Here is a 20,420-nt window from a genome sequence, read left to right as displayed (position 1 = left end):
CATTCTGTTTTTGTTTACTTTGCAGCCACTTCAGTTTTAGTTTCCTTTTGCATAGCCTTCCTTAAGCTTCGGTGCCTTTTCTTAGCGGCACTCGCCTTTTGTTTATTTTGGGTTTAAGTGTTAGATACCTTTTTACCTACACCCTGCATATTGTGATCACGACAAACCATGTTCCAGACATCTACAAAGCAATTAACTTTCTGCTACCACCTGGAAGAGTATTACACGGTTACTCTGCTGAGCTTTAGACAGCACAGACACTCAACAACGGCACATTTGCGGATTATAATTACTAAAATATTTTTAACCCAATTAGGTGAAATTACATAATTTCCCACGGCACACCAGACTGTATCTCACGGCACACTAGTGGTTGAAAAACACTGAGTTAAATGATGTCGATGAGACTCTAATACCTCTTCCAGGGAGTGGTAGACCTCATAGTCGTGCTGACTCTCTGACCTGCGCTGGCGAGAGGAGCGACGGCCCGTCTGCTGCCTTTCAATTTCCTCCTGAAGATTGGAGATAAAAACCCTGCAGCACAGTGAGATTGACGTGGTGTGATAGCATCTTAGTCCTGCAGGGTTGTTATTGAGTGTATTAAAAGAAGTACATCATATTTTTTGGCCGGATCTCACCTATATTGGATACCTTCTTGCTTTAAACTGCCACGTAGTCGTCGTGTGTCTTTACGTCTGATGTGTACATCCACTGTAGCGTTGAAGCTGATCAGAGAAACGCTGTTCGGATGCCATAGGTCCACCTAAACAAAATCAATTAACATTAGTGATAAGTGTGAAGTGAAGTGAATTACATTTATATAGCGCTTTTTCTCAAGTGACTCAAAGCGCTTTACATAGTGAAACCCAATATCTAAGTTACATTCAAACCAGTGTGGGTGGCACTGGGAGCAGGTGGGTAAAGTGTCTTGCCCAAGGACACAACGGCAGTGACTAGGATGGCGGAAGCGGGGATCGAACCTGCAACCCTCAAGTTGCTGGCACGGCCGCTCTACCAACCGAGCTATACCGCCACCAATTGTTGGATATGACTTTAAAGCATAACCAAGCATGCATCACTATAGCTCTTGTCTCAAAGTAGGTGTACTGTCACCACCTGTCACATCACACCCTGACTTATTTAGACTTTTTTTTGCTGTTTTCCTGTGTGCAGTGTTTTAGTTCTTGTCTTGCGCTCCTATTTTAATGGCTTTTTCTCTTTTTTTGGTATTTTCCTGTAGCAGTTTCATGTCTTCCTTTGAGCGATGTTCCCCGCATCTACTTTGTTTTTACCCTTCTTTGTGGGGACATTGTCGATTGTCATGTCATGTTCGGATGTACATTGTGGACGCCGTCTTTGCTCCGCAGTAAGTCTTTGCTGTCGTCCAGCATTCTGTTTTTTGTTGACTTTGTAGCCTGTTCAGTTTTAGTTTTGTTCTGCATAGCCTTCCCTAAGATTCAATGCCTTTTCTTAGGGGCACTTACCTTTTGTTTATTTTCTGTTGAAGCATTAAATACCTTTTTACCTGCACACTGCTTCCCGCTGTTTCCGACATCTACAAAGCAATTAGCTACCGTCCGCCACCTACTGATACGGAAGAGTATTACACGGTTACTCTGCCAAGCTCTAGACAGCACCGACACTTAACAACAACACATCATTTGCAGACTAGAATTACTGGTTTGCAAAAAAATATTTTTTACCCCAAATAGGTGAAATTAGATAATCTCCCACGGCACACCAGATTGTATCTCACGGCACACTAGTGTGCCGCGGCACAGTGGTTGAAAAACACTGGTGTAGACCACAATACAAACATTTTTTTCTACAAGACCATGGTTTCCACTTAAAAGGGGAACTGCACTTTTTTGGGAATTTTGCCTATCATTCACAATCATTATGAAAGACATGACTACGGATGGATTTTGTCAAATGCATTCTAAATATTAAATACATGTAAATGAAAGTGTGTTTACAGCGGAGCCAATGGGAGCTTCATTATTCCGCCCATAAAATCAGATACAATAACTATTAAAAAAGCGCCATGCTCATTTTACATTTCGTGATTTGAATATTAACCAAGTATTAGTGATTCTGTTTTTATAAGCGCTAACGCAGACAAACCGCAACGTAATCACTTCCGTGTGTCCCTATGTTTACATCATGGAGTGGTCTGCTGCTTCCTTGCTCTCCGTAAATTTATTCTAGACTCTCCCCTGGACATGACACGTCTGAGTAGGTAATCCGACATGTTGGTACACTTTGACAACCAATTTAGGACCTGGAATTGGCAAGAACGACACAAAAAGCGCTAGTCCCCTACATCCAGTTTCTTTGTGAGAATTATGAGACGTTCTTCACCTAAATGGGAATATATGAACATCCCAGCAGTCGGCATCCTAATGACAGCTGACCTTGTACAGTAAGTAATGTTGTATTATGTTTGTTGGCTCTCATAAAGTCTGCAGTGAGTAATAATCAGTGATGAAGAAAAAAAAAAGCAAACATTGTGATGCGTTTGTGAAATTAATGCGCCGCGTATGCTTAAAATGATTAAAATACGTAAATATTAATGTTATTATAAATGTGTCTGTTACTACTTTACATATATATTGTACATCATGTATATAAAACCTTAATGGAGGTGTTTGGATGTTTTTAAGGGCTCTATAGGCAGAATTGAACAGCTCCCATTGGCTTCATTGTAAGGGACTTTTGATTTAATGTATTTAATATTCAGAATGCATTTTTTTTAAATCCATCCATCGTCATGTCTTTCTTAATGACTGAACAATCGGCAAAATTCCAAAAAAAGTGCAGTTACCTTTTAAGAAGAGTATGCCACATCACATGCTAGATTCAAGATGGCTGAAAACACATCTAAAATTTCAGCTGGCAACTTTCAACTTTTTTTGGTTTACTTATTGTGTCCCAAAGAGCTGAAATAGCCAAGATACATTAGGAGTTCTTATTACTCTTGTATGGCATGTATTTGTAATGTATCTTTGCTATTAGGGCTCTTTGGGACTCAATGAGTTTTTTCAGCCATCTTAAATCCAACATGTGATGTGATAAACTCTTCCTCTATCATTAATTGGTAGTATAATGTCCTCGTTAGTGGAAACCAGCGTCTTGCAGAGAACAATATTGTATAGTGATCGGCACAACCAAAAAATGTGTTGTGCACATATGCGGACGCCAGGCTGTAGGAGGTTAAAGCAGTGATGTCCAAAATGCGGCAAGGGGTCATTTGTGGCACGCAGCACATAAAATACATCAAAGCAAAGCAAAAACAACAGCAAAAATGAGAATAATGAAGGGATAAAGTAAAGAGAAAATTGTTATATTAATAACTAATAAGAGCACAGAGTGTTGTCTTTAAACATAAAGTATATACAGTTGTTTTTTTAGCCTTTCCACAAAATTAAAAAACATACAAAAATATCAAAGCGGTTAATTTTTCAGTATGTGACCCCTGTAGGAAAACGTTTGTTTATTCTCAACATTTTGCGACTTCATCCCGAAAAATAATCTTTTTATGTTCGTACAACTTTTGTCTCGTAACATCCTGTCTTCAGTCCTGTCATTTTGCAATTATTTCCTGGTTCTTTCTGGTTGTGACTTTTTTATAGAATTATTTCGATTTAGTTTTCGAAACATTACTTTTTTCATGAAAAAACTTACTTTAAAAATAAGAAGAAGAAAAAAAAAAAAGATAAATGGGTTATACTTGTATAGCGCTTTTCTACCTTCAAGGTACTCAAAGCGCTTTGACAGTATTTCCACATTCACCCATTCACACACACATTCACACACTGATGGAGGGAGCTGCCATGCAAGTTACTAACCAGCAGCCATCAGGAGCAAGGGTGAAGTGTCTTGCCCAAGGACACAACGGACGTGACGAGGATGGTAGAAGGTGGGGATTGAACCCCAGTAACCAGCAAGCCTCCGATTGCTGTCACGGCCACTCTACCAACTTCGCCACGCCGCCCCAATGTTATTGTTGTCACAGTGTAATCCTTTTTTTGTAAATAACAACCTTTATTTCCTCGTAAAATAAAAATGTTGCTCTCATTACTTTCTCGTGACGTACGAATTAGCTTTCTGAGATAGTAACTTTTTTCTTCAAAATATCAAATTATTTTCCTAAGTTTTGACTTTTTCCTCTAAAATATAAAACTTTAATTTTGTCATACAAATGGTTCCTGATAAAATTCTACTTTTTTCCTAGTAAAAGTATGACTTTATTCTCGGCACATTACTACATGACTTTTTTCTCGTAACAGTTTGACTGTTCTTATAACATTATGGTTTTTTTCTATAAAATAAAATCTAACTATTTTGTCAACATATAACTTACCGTAATTTCTCACTATCATACAACTGTTTATGGCAAAACAGCTTTTTTCTCGTAACATTCCGACTTTGTTTTCGTAAAAATGCCTTTCTAAAAAATAGCTATTTTTGTCATCATACAACTTTTTTTTTGTAAAATTACAACTGTTTCCTTGTCATCGTACAACTTTTTAATTGTAACATGACTTTTGTTATCGTACCATTATGAGGATTTTTTCTCTACAAAATTGTAACATTGATTTTCTGCCCTGAAAAAATTATAACTTTATTGTCAACGTGGTACTTTCCCCTCAAAAGTATACAACTTTACTTCTCGTTATCTTGTTACTTTTCATGGTAATATGACTTAGGTTTCCTTATTATTTGGGACTTTTTTTCCCTAAAAAAACCAACAACATTTTTTTGTCATTGCGTAACTTTTTCTTTGTAAAATTTCAACCATTTTTTCATCATCTTAATTTTTCATCATAACACGTTTTTGTTCTTGTACAAGCACGACTTTTTCTGTTTGTAACATTATGACTTTTATTTTCGTATGTTCTTTTCAAAAAAAAAAAAAAAGTTATTTTTGCCATTGCGTAATTTTTCTTTGTAAAATTACAACCATTTGTCTCATTAATTTACAAAGTTTTCATCATAACACAATTTTGTTCAAGTAACAGTGGGACTTCATTCTCATTTAATAACTTTCTATAAAAACACAACTTTTTCTTTGTGACATTGTTCTCTTAACATTACAAATTAATTTTGAAAATAATTATACATGTTTGTCATGCACAACTTTTTCTTTGCAAAATTACAACCATTTGTCTCATCATTTTACAAAGATTTCATCATAACACCATTTTGTTCAAGTAACAGTGGGACTTCATTCTCATTTAATATTTTTTTCTATAAAAACAAAACTTTTTCTTTGTGACCTTGATATCTTAACATAACAAATTAATTTTAAATATATACAGTATATATATATATATATATATATATATATACTGTATATATATATATATATATATATATATATATATATATATATATATATATATATATATATATATATATACTGTATATATATATATATATATATATATATATATATATACGTATATATATATATATATATATATATATATATATATATATATATATATATATATATATATATATATATATATATATATATATATATACTGTATATATATATATATATATATATATATATATATATATATATACGTATATATATATATATATATATATATATATATATATATATATATATATATATATATATATATATACGTATATATATATATATATATATATATATATATATATATATATATACAGTATATATATATATATATATATATATATATATATATATATATATATATATATATATATATATATATATATATATATATATATATATATATATATATATATATGTATATGTATATATATATATATATATATATATATATATATACACTACCGTTCAAAAGTTTGGGGTCACATTGAAATGTCCTTATTTTTGAAGGAAAAGCACTGTACTTTTCAATGAAGATAACTTTAAACTAGTCTTAACTTTAAAGAAATACACTCTATACATTGCTAATGTGGTAAATGACTATTCTAGCTGCAAATGTCCGGTTTTTGGTGCAATATCTACATAGGTGTATAGAGGCCCATTTCCAGCAACTATCACTCCAGTGTTCTAATGGTACAATGTGTTTGCTCATTGGCTCAGAAGGCTAATTGATGATTAGAAAACCCTTGTGCAATCATGTTCACACATCTGAAAACAGTTTAGCTCGTTACAGAAGCTACAAAACTGACCTTCCTTTGAGCGGATTGAGTTTCTGGAGCATCACATTTGTGGGGTCAATTAAAGGCTCAAAATGGCCAGAAAAAGAGAACTTTTATCTGAAACTCGACAGTCTATTCTTGTTCTTAGAAATGAAGGCTATTCCACAAAATTGTTTGGGTGACCCCAAACTTTTGAACGGTAGTGTATATATATATACATAAATATATACAGCATATGTTTGTCATGCGCACCTTTTTCTTTGTAAAATTACAACCATTTTTTTCCTTGTCATTTTGCAAAAACAGTACTATTCATTCTTGTTTAATTGACGTTTTCAATTAAAAAAACAAAATTTTGTCAATGCACAACTTTTTCTTTGGGACTTTATTCTCGTAACATGACAACGTTTTTTGGGGGGAGTCTAACTTTATTCTTTTAATTAATTGTACAACACAGTTTTTAGTTGTACAAAAAGATTTTAACATTGCCATTTAAAAAAAATGAATTAAGGGTGACGGAAATATTTTCCTTAAGACAGTGTTTTTCAACCACTGTGCCGTGGCACATTAGTGTGCCGTGAGATACAGTCTGGTGTGCCGTGGGAGATTATGTAATTTCACCTAACTGGGTTAAAAATATTTTATGCAAACCAGTAATTATAATCAGCAAATAAAGTGCCGTTGTTAAGTGTCTGTGCTGTCTAGAGCTCGGCAGAGTAACTGTGTAATACTCTTCCATATCAGTAGGTGGCAGCCGGTAGCTAATTGTTTTGTAAACATTGTATCTAATGCTTAAACCAAAAATAAACAAAAGGTGAGTGCCCCTAAGAAAAGGCATTGAAGCTTAGGGAAGGCTATGTAAAACAAAACTAAAACTGAACTGGCTACAAAGTAAACAAAAACAGAATGCTGGACGACAGCAAAGACTTACAGCGTGTGGAGCAGAAAGCGTCCACAAAGTACATGCGTACATGACATGACAATCAACAATGTCCACACAAAGAACGATAGCGTCCGCACAACTGAAATAGTCTTGATTGCTAAAACAAAGCAAGTGCGGGTTGAATAGCGCTCAAAGGAAGCACCTTATTGAGCTGACCGTACCATCGGAGGAGGGGATCGAGGCCGCCTTTGAGCGCAAGAAGGCCAAGTACTCGGAGCTGGCTGCTGAGTGCCGGGAGGCTGGCTGGAAGACAACCATCTACCCAGTAGAAGTTGGCTGCCGAGGCTACGTGGGGCTGTCAACCACACGCCTTTTGAGGGACGTAGGAGTGACTGGAAGAAAGCTGAGAAAGGCCATAAAAGATCTGGCAGAGGAGGCCGAGAAAGGCAGCTTTTGGCTCTGGCTGAGGAGGAAGGACAGGAGCTGGGGAAAGAACAACTAACCCCGATAACAGCCGCAGGGGGTAACAGCTATCAGCTGCAGGGGGTGACAGGGAGACGTCCCTGTCACTGCTCCGCCACCAGGAGACGTTCCAGGATTAAAGGAGTGAAACGTTGGTGAATGGTGGTTCCTGGCTGATGACCCTGCAGCTGACCCGTGGGCACTGGAGGAGGTGCGACAGGCAGCAATGCCAAGCAGGAAATACTACCTACCTGTTCATTAACTGAAGTTCTGGAAACCCCAGTGACTACTGTGAACAGGGCAGTTGGAGTCCAGGGAAGACTGGAGGACAGCCAGGAAAGACTGGATGGCAGCAGGGAAAGACCGCACCGGGAGTGGACGGCTAGTTACCCAACCCACTGGTCTCTCGCAAGAGGGACACCCACCTTAACTACGAAGAAATCAAGGAAAAAACAACCCGCAGGCCCTCCGAGAGGCGGGATGAAAGATGGGCCTAACATGACGGACCACACGGTAACGACGATGGCAACGGAAACGGATAACGAGAACATCAGAACTCCAGTTAATGAGGAGAAGATCCTCCGAAAGTGTGCTTGCGAATGGGAAAAGGTGACCACGTACAGGGGACTGCGAATCCACCAGGGGAAAGCAAAGTGTGGTCAGAGAGGCCAACAGCAACCTTGCACCGCGGCAGCGGGTGAGACAAGAGGGACCAGAAGCCAGGTAGAAAACCACAGTGCTAACGGACCCAATGTTGCTGAAAGCACAGATGGCACAGAGGAAGAAAGCCCCTCGGTGGAGGCTGAGCCCCCACGTGAGCACCAAGACCCAATCTCTACCATCTCACACAGAACAGAGCCACAAGCAGAGACCAAGAAACCAGCAAGAAGGAACAAGCTCAAATGGCCAAAGGCAAATGAAGCAGAGGCATGGCGTACTTTGGATACAGACCTGACCAAGATCCTGGAGGAAAGGTTGCATGGAGGTGCCGAAGCTAAGCTTAACCTGTTTGGGGACATCATATACCAGACCTGCAAAGACAGGTTTGGTGAAATTATCTCCAAGCAGAGGACTGCCCCAAGGGAAATGGGGAGGAGGGAAAAGGAGATCGCCGAGCTTGTGCGAAGACGCCGACAACTCCGCAAGAACTGGAGGAAGGCAACCCAGCCAGAGAGAGAAGGTCTGAAAGTCCTGTGGGAGGAGGTCAGGCAAAGGCTATCCAGGCTCCGCAGAGCTGAACGCATCCGCAAGCGTAGCAAACGGAAGCAGAAAGAGCGAGCCAGCTTCTTCAAGGATCCCTTCAAGCACGCCAGACAACTGCTGGAGGAGAAAAAGTCCGGGAAGCTCGAAACCACCAGGGAGCAAATGGAACAGCACGTCAAAAGGCAGTACAGTGATCCGCTAAGAAACGTCCCATTAGGAACACCAGGGTACGTGCCCCGGCCTGCGCCACCGACAGCTGAATTTAACATCATGCCCCCCAAGCTCAGCGAAGTTAGGCAAACCGTGAAGAAGGCAAGGTCCTCATCAGCACCAGGCCCCAATGGAGTTCCCTACAAGCTCTATAAGAACTGCCCCAAGGTACTTGAACTGCTCTGGTATCTAATGAGAACTGCCTGGAAAAAGCAACTCATTCCAGCGGAGTGGCAAAGGGCTGTAGCGGTATTCATCCCGAAGGAAGAAAACTCCAAAAATATCGGCCAATTCAGAAACATCGCCCTGCTGAACGTAGAAGGAAAAATCTTCTTCTCAGTGCTGGCCAGAAGGATGACCACCTACCTGCTAGAGAATTGCTACATCGACACCAACTGCCAGAAAGCAGGAGTTCCAGGTTTCCCAGGATGCGTAGAGCACTCTACGATGATCTGGGACCAGATCCAGAAGGCCAAGCGGGAGAAGACCGACCTGCATGTCATCTGGCTCGATCTTGCCAACGCGTACGGATCGGTCCCACACCAGCTGATCAACTACGCCTTGGAGTTCTTCCACATGCCACCCTGCATCAAGAACCTGGTAGCGCTTTACTTCAGCGATCTGCAGATGTGCTTTGCCCTCCAGGACTTCACCACCGGGTGGCAGCATCTAGAAGTGGGAATTGCAATGGGGTGTGCCATTTCTCCAATCTTGTTCGTGGCAGCCTTTGAGATAATCCTCATCGGAGCAAGGCAAATGGTTGGAGGAATCAAAACACCATCTGGTCAGAGGTTACCCCCATTGAGGAGCTATATGGACGATGTCACCAGCCTCCTTCAGACAGCAGCATGTACATCTCGACTGCTGAAAAGGGTGGATGAGTTGACATCATGGGCCAGAATGAAGATCAAACCCTCCAAATCCCGTAGCCTGTCACTCAGAAGGGGAGTCAGAAACGACAACACCATCTTTGTCGTCGGGGGAGAGAAAATCCCCCTCCTGTCTGAGCAACCCATCAAAAGCCTGGGGAGGCAGTACACTGCAGAGCTGTCCGATAAACAGATGGGGAGGACTGTCATGAAACAACTCACGGACGGCCTGGCAAGGATCGACCAGAGCCAACTCCCTGGAAAGTACAAGGTCTGGTGCTACCAGTTCATACTCTACAGGAGGGTGATGTGGCCTCTGAAAATGAGCGAGATCCCCTCATCTGCCGTGAGTAAGATGGATGGAAAAGCCAACTCATTCATCAGAAAGTGGCTGGGACTACCACGGTGCCTTTCAGAAACGGGCCTCTTTGGGAAGAACGCACTGCAGCTGCCACTGCAGTCTATCAGTCTGGGCTATATGCAGGAGAAGTCCAGGCTGGTCCTCGAACTAAGAGAGTCCACTGACCAGTCAGTAAGGAATGCCAATGCCAAGGTTCCCACTGGCCGAAAGTGGAAAGCCCAAACTGAGGTTGACCGAGCTGTCAGTAGGCTGCATCACCAAGAGCTCATGGGCAGAGTCCAGGCAGGAAGAGCAGGGCTAGGATGGGGAGAAGCGCCTCGGTTCTGGTCTAAGGCCAACCGCAAGGAGAGGAAGGAGATGGTGGTGGCGGAGGTGACGAGGATGGAGGAAGAGCGCTATAAGATCAAGGCCGTGTCGCAGGGCCGACAAGGAAGGTGGACAACCTGGGAGGGAGTGGTCAACCGGAACATCAGCTGGTCCGACCTGTGGAAGATTCCACAGGCAAGGATCAGCTTCCTTGTTCGTTCAACCTACGACACGCTTCCCTGTCCTCGTAACCTTCACCAATGGTTCGGGAACGAGGAATGCTGCTCACTCTGCAATGCTCCCAACGCAAGCCTCCAGCACATCTTGTCGGGCTGCAAGACCGCACTCTCTCAGGGGCGCTATAGATGGCGCCACGACCAGGTCCTGAGGAAACTAGCGGAGGTGCTGGAGGGGTGTCGACAGGGCAGCAAAGAATCACCACCAGCAGAGAACCATACCAGCTTTGTCACGGAAGGGGGGGGTCAAAGATACATCAGGCCAAGAGAGACAGCAGCAAGGCCCTTTTCCCCAGACCAGGAGTGGGACATGAGGGTTGACCTCAATAGGCAGCTCCGGTTCCCCACGGAGATCACCACTACATCTCTCCGCCCGGATATTGTAGTGTGGTCCAGCAAGGCAAGAGTGGTGCACCTTATTGAGCTGACCGTACCATCGGAGGAGGGGATCGAGGCCGCCTTTGAGCGCAAGAAGGCCAAGTACTCGGAGCTGGCTGCTGAGTGCCGGGAGGCTGGCTGGAAGACAACCATCTACCCAGTAGAAGTTGGCTGCCGAGGCTACGTGGGGCTGTCAACCACACGCCTTTTGAGGGACGTAGGAGTGACTGGAAGAAAGCTGAGAAAGGCCATAAAAGATCTGGCAGAGGAGGCCGAGAAAGGCAGCTTTTGGCTCTGGCTGAGGAGGAAGGACAGGAGCTGGGGAAAGAACAACTAACCCCGATAACAGCCGCAGGGGGTAACAGCTATCAGCTGCAGGGGGTGACAGGGAGACGTCCCTGTCACTGCTCCGCCACCAGGAGACGTTCCAGGATTAAAGGAGTGAAACGTTGGTGAATGGTGGTTCCTGGCTGATGACCCTGCAGCTGACCCGTGGGCACTGGAGGAGGTGCGACAGGCAGCAATGCCAAGCAGGAAATACTACCTACCTGTTCATTAACTGTATCTAATGCTTAAACCAAAAATAAACAAAAGGTGAGTGCCCCTAAGAAAAGGCATTGAAGCTTAGGGAAGGCTATGTAAAACAAAACTAAAACTGAACTGGCTACAAAGTAAACAAAAACAGAATGCTGGACGACAGCAAAGACTTACAGCGTGTGGAGCAGAAAGCGTCCACAAAGTACATGCGTACATGACATGACAATCAACAATGTCCACACAAAGAACGATAGCGTCCGCACAACTGAAATAGTCTTGATTGCTAAAACAAAGCAAGTGCGGGTTGAATAGCGCTCAAAGGAAGACATGAAACTGCTACAGGAAAATACCAACAAAACAGGAAAAGCCACTAAAACAGGAGGGTAACACACTACACACAGGAAAACACCAAAAAACTCCAAATACGTCCCGGCGTAATGTGACAGGTCGTGACAGTAGTTTGAGACAAGAGGTTATGGTTTGAATTCATATAAAACACTTGCCAAAATGACTTTTTACTGTCAATATCGACTACTGAGTTTAATTTTTTTATGTTTTCTGCTAGTGGTGTGCCTCCGCATTTTTTCAATAAAAAAAATGTGCTTCGGCTCCAAAAAGGTTGAAAAACACTGAGCAGCATGATGATTTTTAGTCATAATAATAATGTTGATTATTATTAACCATTGATAACTGAGGCTGTTAGCATTAGTTGGTCCAAGTAGAACTTTTCTAGAGTGCATATATTTTGTATTTTTTAGTAGTGGTATGTAAATAGTGTAGCAGTTTGTGTCTATTCTTAAGGCGCCAGCTGGCATTCATTCATTGCAGCATGAAGCCAGAGACAAGCTGGCACACATGCTTGTTAATGTGTCACTTTGCTGTAATGGATTGCAAAAAGCACGCCAGCTTAATTGAAATGTTTATCCAAACTAGAAAATGTGCCGTCCTCCTCTATGAACCCACAAAGTTGCTTTTTGTCAGAAAGAAGGCGCCAAAAAGCAACTGAAGATGCTTTATTACACCATTCACCAATTATGTCATTCTATATGTTTGATGTTTTGTGGCCTTTTTCCTTTTGGTGCCACAGTTAGTGTTTGCCTGGTATGGAGTAGCAATAAATTCATTTGTGGGTGTGCGCAAAAGCAGGAAAGGGAAGAGTTTATTGTTCAATAAAAGCTGCATGCGGGTGATAATATGTGACTGACTGTCATCCCACATTACACGTACTCTACTCTCGTATGCTCAGTAGATGACTTTGAAGTGTGACAAATTACTGTACATTCCAAAGTATTTGTATGTGGAGTTATTTGGCATGGCTTCTTTCCGCCCTGCCTTGTCTGACACTAAAAACTTTGCCACCAGCACCGGAGGCGTTGCAGTGTGGCCATGAGCTAATGAAAACACGCGTCTACAGCTGTCCAAACACTAACCGCCGCCGCCATGGTTCACCTCGCAGCTCTGTGGCAAAAAAACACATTCTATCTGTTGAATGCCTGTAAAGAGAAACATATTTTTTTAAATTACACATATTTTCCCTCGAGTGGTTTTATATTTATGAGAATTTTATTTTGCAGCATTAAGAAAATACATGTGTAATACTGTACTACAATAACAACTAGCAGTTTCTTAGTAAAAAGCAACATTTTTGCAAAAAAAGATTTGTTATTACAAAAAAAACCACAATGTGTACGTTAAAAAAGTTGTAGTATGAAAATGTGTTAAAAATGAGAGGAATATGTCTATATATTATGGATCATAATTTATGATGAATAATTAATATTGTGAAAATAAATGTGGGAATTTACACCAAAAAAAATTTTACGAGGAAAAAATGAATCGTTGGCAAAAAACCCACATGAAGAAAATAATCACGAGAAAAATAAATATACATTTCTAAGAAATCAATCATTTTACCAAAAAAATGTTGCATTGTTACGAGAAAAACATAGTTCTTACAAAGTCGTAATGTTACAAGAATGTGTTCAAAAAATAAGAAGGAAATGGTCAATATATTATGGAGCATAATTCATGACAAATAAATAGTACTCTTGTGAAAATAATTGTGTGAAATTACAAAAAAAAAAAAAAACATGATGGATGAGATTTTCTTTTATAATTTTACAAGAAAAAAGTTGAATGGTTTTCCAAAAAATTCAATTTTGAACACAAATGAAGTTGTAATATTATAATAATGTGTTCAAACCTCAAAAATTATGGGGATTGTTGCCATAATTGTATGAGAAAAAAAGGTATAAAAATAATTGTGGGGAAAAGTTCAGAAGAGCAATTTCTGAGAAATATGTTGATTAGGGAAAAACCCCAGCAATTTCCAAAATAATTTTAATATTTTTTACAAGGAAAAAGTTGAATCGTTACCTGCCAAAAAAAAGCAAATTTCCATGCATGTAAATTCACGTCATAGTATAGGCGAAATGTTTTTTAGTATTAGGAAAATAATGACAAAAGAAAAAAAAAAGCAATTTCCAAAAAAATGGTGCAAAATTTTATTTTTACACGAATAAAGTTGTAATTTACAAAAATGTGTTAAAAATATAAGAATAACATTGAAATATTTTTACGATGATTTAGGAGAAAAAATGTGTACTATTATGAAAATAATAATGGAAAAAGATTGGAAGAGAGCAATTTCTGAGAAAAATGTAATCATTTTACAAGAAAAATGTATATTGTATATCAAGAAAAACACACGCTTTTACGCGAATAAAGCTGTAATATTATTAAAATGTGTAAAAAAAAACCAGCATGGCGCCGAAATACCATGGAAGTGACGCAACAGTTTATTATATTTTTTGCAGCATTATGAAATAAATGTGGAATACAGGAAAAAGCCAGCAATTAAAAAAAAAACACCTGATGTTAAATACATTGTATTGTTACCAGAAAAATGCAGATTTTTTACAAAAATAAAGTCACTATTTTATGAGCATGTTAGAAAATGATAACGTCAAAACATTCACAGAATGTTCTGACGAAATATTAGTACAGTATTACAAAAACAATGTAATAATTTACGAAAAAATTCAACATTCCAACCTTTTTGGTAGGTGTCACCACTTTATTCCCTTGACTTTACGTCGGTTTCTTGCAATAACCACTTGTATTATTGTGACATCGCACATTTCGCATAGTATTACGATACTCACAACTTTTTTCTCGAGTCAGTAAGAGTCAGTTCATGCAAAAATGATGGCCTCTTTTTTTTTTTTTTTAAATAACAAAACAAAAGAAAAAACAACCCTATTTTTGTACTAAAATGTGTTTTACCCCTTAATGAGTACTTGTAAAAGCAACAGCAAATGTTCTTCCACTTGTCACTTCCTGTCGATGTCACAATAAGAAGAGCTCTTAACAGAACAGAAACGACAGAGCCAACCTTGATGTGTTCCAGAATGTTGGTGAGTGCGTGCACCTCCTCGTCATTACTCGGGGTTATCCTGAAGACTTGATCGCTGCAAGACGAAGAAGAAGGTGTTGAGTTCCTATAAGCTTGTCCTATACTTGAGATGCATGTTTGATGACAGACGGGAGGCGTTATTATGAGATTGTGTTACTGCAGCTGGCTTCTTCTCATGTTCCTCCTCTGTTTTGGATGCAGCGCTAGCTAGCGTCTTCTAGTCTGCTCCTTTCCCACTGTCGTGATCCATGTGTGAACACGTGTCTTAGGACAGTGTGGTCATAAAAGTGCTGACCCTCTACAGTAAATGGTGGACATGTGTTTAATAGTTATGAGCTCTTACTGCTGCTTTATTTTGACTTCAGGCCGAAATATATGTTGCCTCCATACCAACAAGGAAATAGTCTTCTAGCAAAGACTCCTCTTTATCAAAAAGCTCTTTTGACGAAAAGGTTATAATTAGGGATGATGTTCGAAACCGGTTCTCCCGGTTGTTCGATAAGAAAAGAACCGATTCCATGGACTCAAATCCCTTTTTGAGAACTGGTTCCCGTTATCGAGGCCACTATAGTAAAGAGAACAAGAGTTGGTTCTTTATTCGAATTCCTGGGAACAAATCCCGTCCCACAGGAAATGCCCTGTGGCACGTCCCAGGAAATGACGTAGCTCAGTCATTAGGCGGCAGATACAGAAGCAGCAACAACAAGTGGATCATATCAGTACAATGTTTAACTTCATTACTTAATCCATTCCATCATTTAATTTTAAAGACTTAATAACAGACACCCTTCACATTCAGCTAATTTCCCCCCTAATTCTATGCTGTGTCTGTCCCTCATTTATCCCTCCAGGACAAGGACGTGCAGTCATTCCTGGAGGAGGCCACACTGATGGACCCCAGAAGGATGTTCCAATAGCAGCAGAAGTGCACTTTTTTGGAGAGCTGTATTATTTTCAGTTTCGTGCCCAAGGGACTGATTTTATTAAACACTATATTATTATTTATACACTTATAGTGATCACAGAGACAGGTTGTTTTTGTGTTACTGTATATATTTGTTTTTCTGAAAAATCCCACTTAATATACTTTGGGTAACAACAGTCAATATTTATTTTTATTTTTTTATTTTTTTAGGGGGGTAACAACAGTCAATATTTATTTATTTATTTTATTTTATTTTTTTCTCATAAAATAAAAGTGAGCTTTTGTTAAACCAAATATTGTATGTTTTTTTCCATATACAACAACTTATCTGGATTCGATAAGAAAATCGATGAGGAATTGGTTCGATAAGAGGATTCGATAATGGGCTCAAACTCGATCATTTCTTATCAAACATCATTCCTAGTTATAATGTACGCCCATATACTGTGTGTTGTTTTTGGTTTTCTTGCAACCGTTATACCAAAAACATGAGTCGCGCTTAAAATTCAGTGAGCATCAAAAGACTAGTACTACAGTAAGTGTGTGTAAGGCATGTCCCAATACAACGTCATCACTTCCGATACGATACCGATACAGAGTATTGGTCGATACCTATATTGATCCAATATGATATCATCAGGAATCCTACATACTTTTACGTTAGAAAAGGTTTGATGAAGTGAAATTGGTTAAACAGAGAACAATGGTACAGTGGGTAAGGTTGGTCGGTAGTGCATTCTTTACGCATTCGTCACGCTTAAAGTGATGGTTGAGGCAAAAACTGAGAAAAACACTAACTTATATATTATCAACTGTCTGGAATGGACTAATTCTGTCTTTAAGTTGAAGTGGAGTGGTAATGTTTCTTGGGCGATACATAATGGCCACAATAATTCATGAAATGAAGCTCATGATCTTTGATGCGGACACTTTTTTTACTGGATACTTCCTGTGTTTTTTAATCTGTTTTGGTTTTGGCTTTTTCTTTGGATTGTTGTATCTTTTTGGAATACTTTCTCACAACATTCAACATCTCTGCTTAGGCTGCTGCCCCCGCGACCTGGCCTCGGATAAGTGGAAGAAGTTGGATGGATGGATGGTTGAACACTTAACACGGCGCATCATTATATAGGATTTTGTGTGTTGTTTTACAGTAAGGTTCGCTTCTTATTCCACTTGCGTGACGATTCAGACAGACAAAAAAGTCCTCGTTATTGCAAAGTAGGGTGAAATAAAGACACTGTCTACTTATTCCACAGCGTTAAAACGTCCTGTTTAGTGCAAAGTAGGCTTCAAAATAAAAGAACTAACAAAATGCACCCATTTTAGCAGTCAAGACATATTCCATGATTACCGAGATAAGAGCATCGAATACATTAAAATCTAAAACAGAGAAATGCACAAATAGAGTAAAACGAAGCCAACAACCTTGGTTCAAAAATATTTTTTTAGCGCCAATAAAGTCAATAAAATGGCTGGTTTCATTTTCCATTTCGGCTACGTCGAAAGGTCAGTCCAAAGGGCGACTATAGTCTGCACATGAACAGGCTCCAACGTGGACTTACTTTTACGCTTGACAGTTAAGATTTATAAAACGTTGACTTAAGGCGGGGGTCGGCAACGCGCGGCTTTCGAGCAGCAAGCAGCTTTTAGCGCCGCCCTAGTGGCTCCCTGGAGCTTTTTCCAAAATGTATAAAAAAGGAAAAAGATTTTGTTGTTTGGTTTCTGTAGGAGGACAAACATGACACAAACCTTTATCCCACTGTTTACATTAAACATGCTTCACTGATGACAGTATTTGCTGCGCGCCATTTTGTCCTAATTTCAGAAGTCCTTGAACGCAGCGTAGTTTGTTTTCAACTTTCCTTGACGCTGCCACAGAAAGACATGTTTTATGCCACTCCTTGTTTGTCTCTATTCGTCCACCAAACTTTTTTTTGCTGTGCGTGAATGCACAAAGGTGAGCTTTGTTGATGTTATTGACTTGTGTGGAGCGCTAATCAGACATATTTGGTCTGTGCATGACTGCAAGCTAATTGATGCTAACATGCTATTTATGCTATCTGTATGTACATAATGCATCATTATGCCTCGTATTTTAGGTATATTTGAGCTCATTTTATTTGCAGTTTCCATTTCCTTCAACTTGAACACACAGATCTTTACTTTTGGCCATTCTAAGCCAGTAATGTCCAGGAGTTATCAGACCCTCTGAGAAGCCTCTGTTTTAGTAATGTTTTCCAATGTTGTAAAAATGTGTAAAATAAATATGACATTTCAACATTTCTGTCAACGAAGATTTGCATCAGCCTGCGACACATAGTCATTCTGATAGTAGGCTAATATAGACACTTACATCATGTGTTGCCTTCATTATAAGACTTATATAAGGCTTTACATCAGGGGTGTCAGGCCCGCGCACATTTTTTATGAGTTTGCTAAGTATAAAAATGAGCCGACATTTTTGAATGTAAGAAACTGCTGTTCAAATGTGTCCACTAGATGTCGCAATAGCAATTCTTTGTATCCTTGTAGATGATGCTACATATGTAAAAAAAACAAAAAAAACACATGATGTTAGTACATCAGTCGAGGGAAATGATCAAACTACGTGATAAACATTCTGAATTGATTTAATTCATCCATTCTTTCACTCTCAAAATAATCTTACTTATCTCATCATATGAAATGTAACTTGATTCACCAATTATTATTTATTTATTTATTTTTATTGTGATTACTTATGGAGTATATTGTGGATAAAATTGAGAACAGGAAGTGAACAAAAGTTTTAGCAACTGTTATGTAAAAGAAAAGGGGTAGGATTAAATAAGCTCTGCTTCTTCCTTCTCCTTTTCGAACATGTTAAAAAGAGAAACTGGAAATTGTGATGTATCATGTTGTATGCTTGCATGTTCGAAATAAACTCAAACTCAACTCAACATAAACATCCTGTAATTTGATTTCGATATTATTTTTTCATCTTGATAGATTGAAAATTAACACCAATGAGTTGACTGATGAACATTATCACATCATTTATTCAGAAAGTATAAATAATGGCAAATAAAGGTGGAATACTATTAATTAGTGTAAAAAAACAACAACAACAACATTATCATTTGTACAATTTCAGAATGTGCTTGTTCTATTTTTAAACAAAGAAAACCATCTGAAATTGTCTTTATTTTTAAGTTATCCTGCCGTGATTTCACCAGTCCGGCCCACTTGGGAGTAGATTTTTCTCCATGTGGCCCCCGATCTAAAATGAGTTTGACACCCCTACTTTACATTTGTTGTGGCTCCAGACAGATTTTTATTTTTTATTTTTGGTCCAATATGGCTTTTTCAACATTTTGGGTTGCCGACCCCTGAATTAAGGGAGAGTTTGAGTATTTCTACTTCATTATTTGCTATAATTGCAAAAAGGACTGCATGGTGCCCGACCTCTCTCCTAGGTCTTAAGTCCCGAAGGGGAACATGAAGCCCGTCTTTGTTCTTGCTGGATGAGAAGATCTTTGCACACAACATCTGATTGCAATTGCATCTCATCCCAGTCTGTCCCACACACGAATGGAAAGGAGGAGGGGGTGCAAGGGTGGGCTCCTCTGAGACTTTACTCACCCAGCATAGCGGTTCTTGTAGAGACGTCCAGTAGCAGTAGTAGTACTGCTGATGATCACACAAGGCAGCAAGAGAAGGGCAAATAAGTCGAGCCTCATCTTTGCAGCAGAGAAGATTTCAGAAGGACTTCCAAGTTTGCAGGGTGTTCTCCAGCTGGATAATTAAACATCCAGGATTCAATCCTCCCACGTCTTCTTCTAGGACTTTATGACACCTGATGTGCAGGAGGTGCCAAAATGCTCCGCGCAGGAGCCGGTGGGAAGCATTTAGCAGCTCTTTAGCAGCAGCAGCACTCTTTTAAAGGAGGCGGCGGGTCACGTGGTACGCTGCTGGTAACCCGAGACGGAGCGCGCACCGCAGGCAAGCGCGCACACGCTGTCAGATCGTCAACTATGGCATTGAACGGATTTAAAAGGGGATTACACAAAAAGTAACATCATATTAATATTCTATTACTACTGCTATAATAGTAACACATTAAGTAGTATAATTATGTAAAGCAGTGTTTTTCAACCTGGAGCTCCTAAAGCAGGGGTGTCCAAACTTTTTCCACTGAGGGCCGCACACGGAAAAATTAAAGCAGGCGGGGGCCATTTTGATATTTTTCATTTTCAAACCATAACAAAATACTGTATATGGATTTTTAAAAATTTGTTTTACCTTTAGGGCTCCCGAGGATCATAAAGGGTTATGTTACCTGAATATTACATTTGAACTATATTATCTTGGTTGTTTTATGCTCTTTTGTCAAAGAAAACGTTGATGCTTTTGTATGGCAACATACAAAAACATACACAATATATATGCAATATTTTCCACATAAAACATTTTAATGTGAAA

The 20,420-nt window shown here is 39.4% G+C and overlaps 1 protein-coding gene and 1 long non-coding RNA gene across 2 annotated transcripts in view; one reads left to right on the top strand and one right to left on the bottom strand.

Annotated features, from left to right (window-relative positions):
- Nucleotides 1–16,257, top strand: part of LOC133630047 (uncharacterized) — a 45,460-nt gene extending 29,203 nt beyond the window's left edge. Inside the window, exon 3 of the long non-coding RNA XR_009821184.1 lies at nucleotides 15,883–16,257. This is a non-coding gene — a long non-coding RNA (uncharacterized LOC133630047). The remainder of the gene's footprint in view (nucleotides 1–15,882) is intronic.
- The window catches only part of cpa6 (carboxypeptidase A6), a 37,824-nt gene extending 18,000 nt beyond the window's left edge, over nucleotides 1–19,824 (bottom strand). Inside the window, exons 1-4 of the mRNA XM_062021285.1 lie at nucleotides 19,581–19,824; nucleotides 15,011–15,086; nucleotides 639–763; nucleotides 417–534 (exon numbers count right to left, since the gene is read on the bottom strand). Coding sequence (XP_061877269.1) covers nucleotides 417–534; nucleotides 639–763; nucleotides 15,011–15,086; nucleotides 19,581–19,678 — 417 coding nt within the window. The 5' untranslated portion in view covers nucleotides 19,679–19,824. The remainder of the gene's footprint in view (nucleotides 1–416; nucleotides 535–638; nucleotides 764–15,010; nucleotides 15,087–19,580) is intronic.
- Nucleotides 19,825–20,420: the final 596 nt, after the last annotated feature.

The sequence above is a fragment of the Entelurus aequoreus genome, linkage group LG15, assembly GCF_033978785.1.
Source record: "Entelurus aequoreus isolate RoL-2023_Sb linkage group LG15, RoL_Eaeq_v1.1, whole genome shotgun sequence".
NCBI lineage: Eukaryota > Metazoa > Chordata > Actinopteri > Syngnathiformes > Syngnathidae > Entelurus > Entelurus aequoreus.
This window is presented reverse-complemented; position numbering and strand designations above follow the sequence as displayed.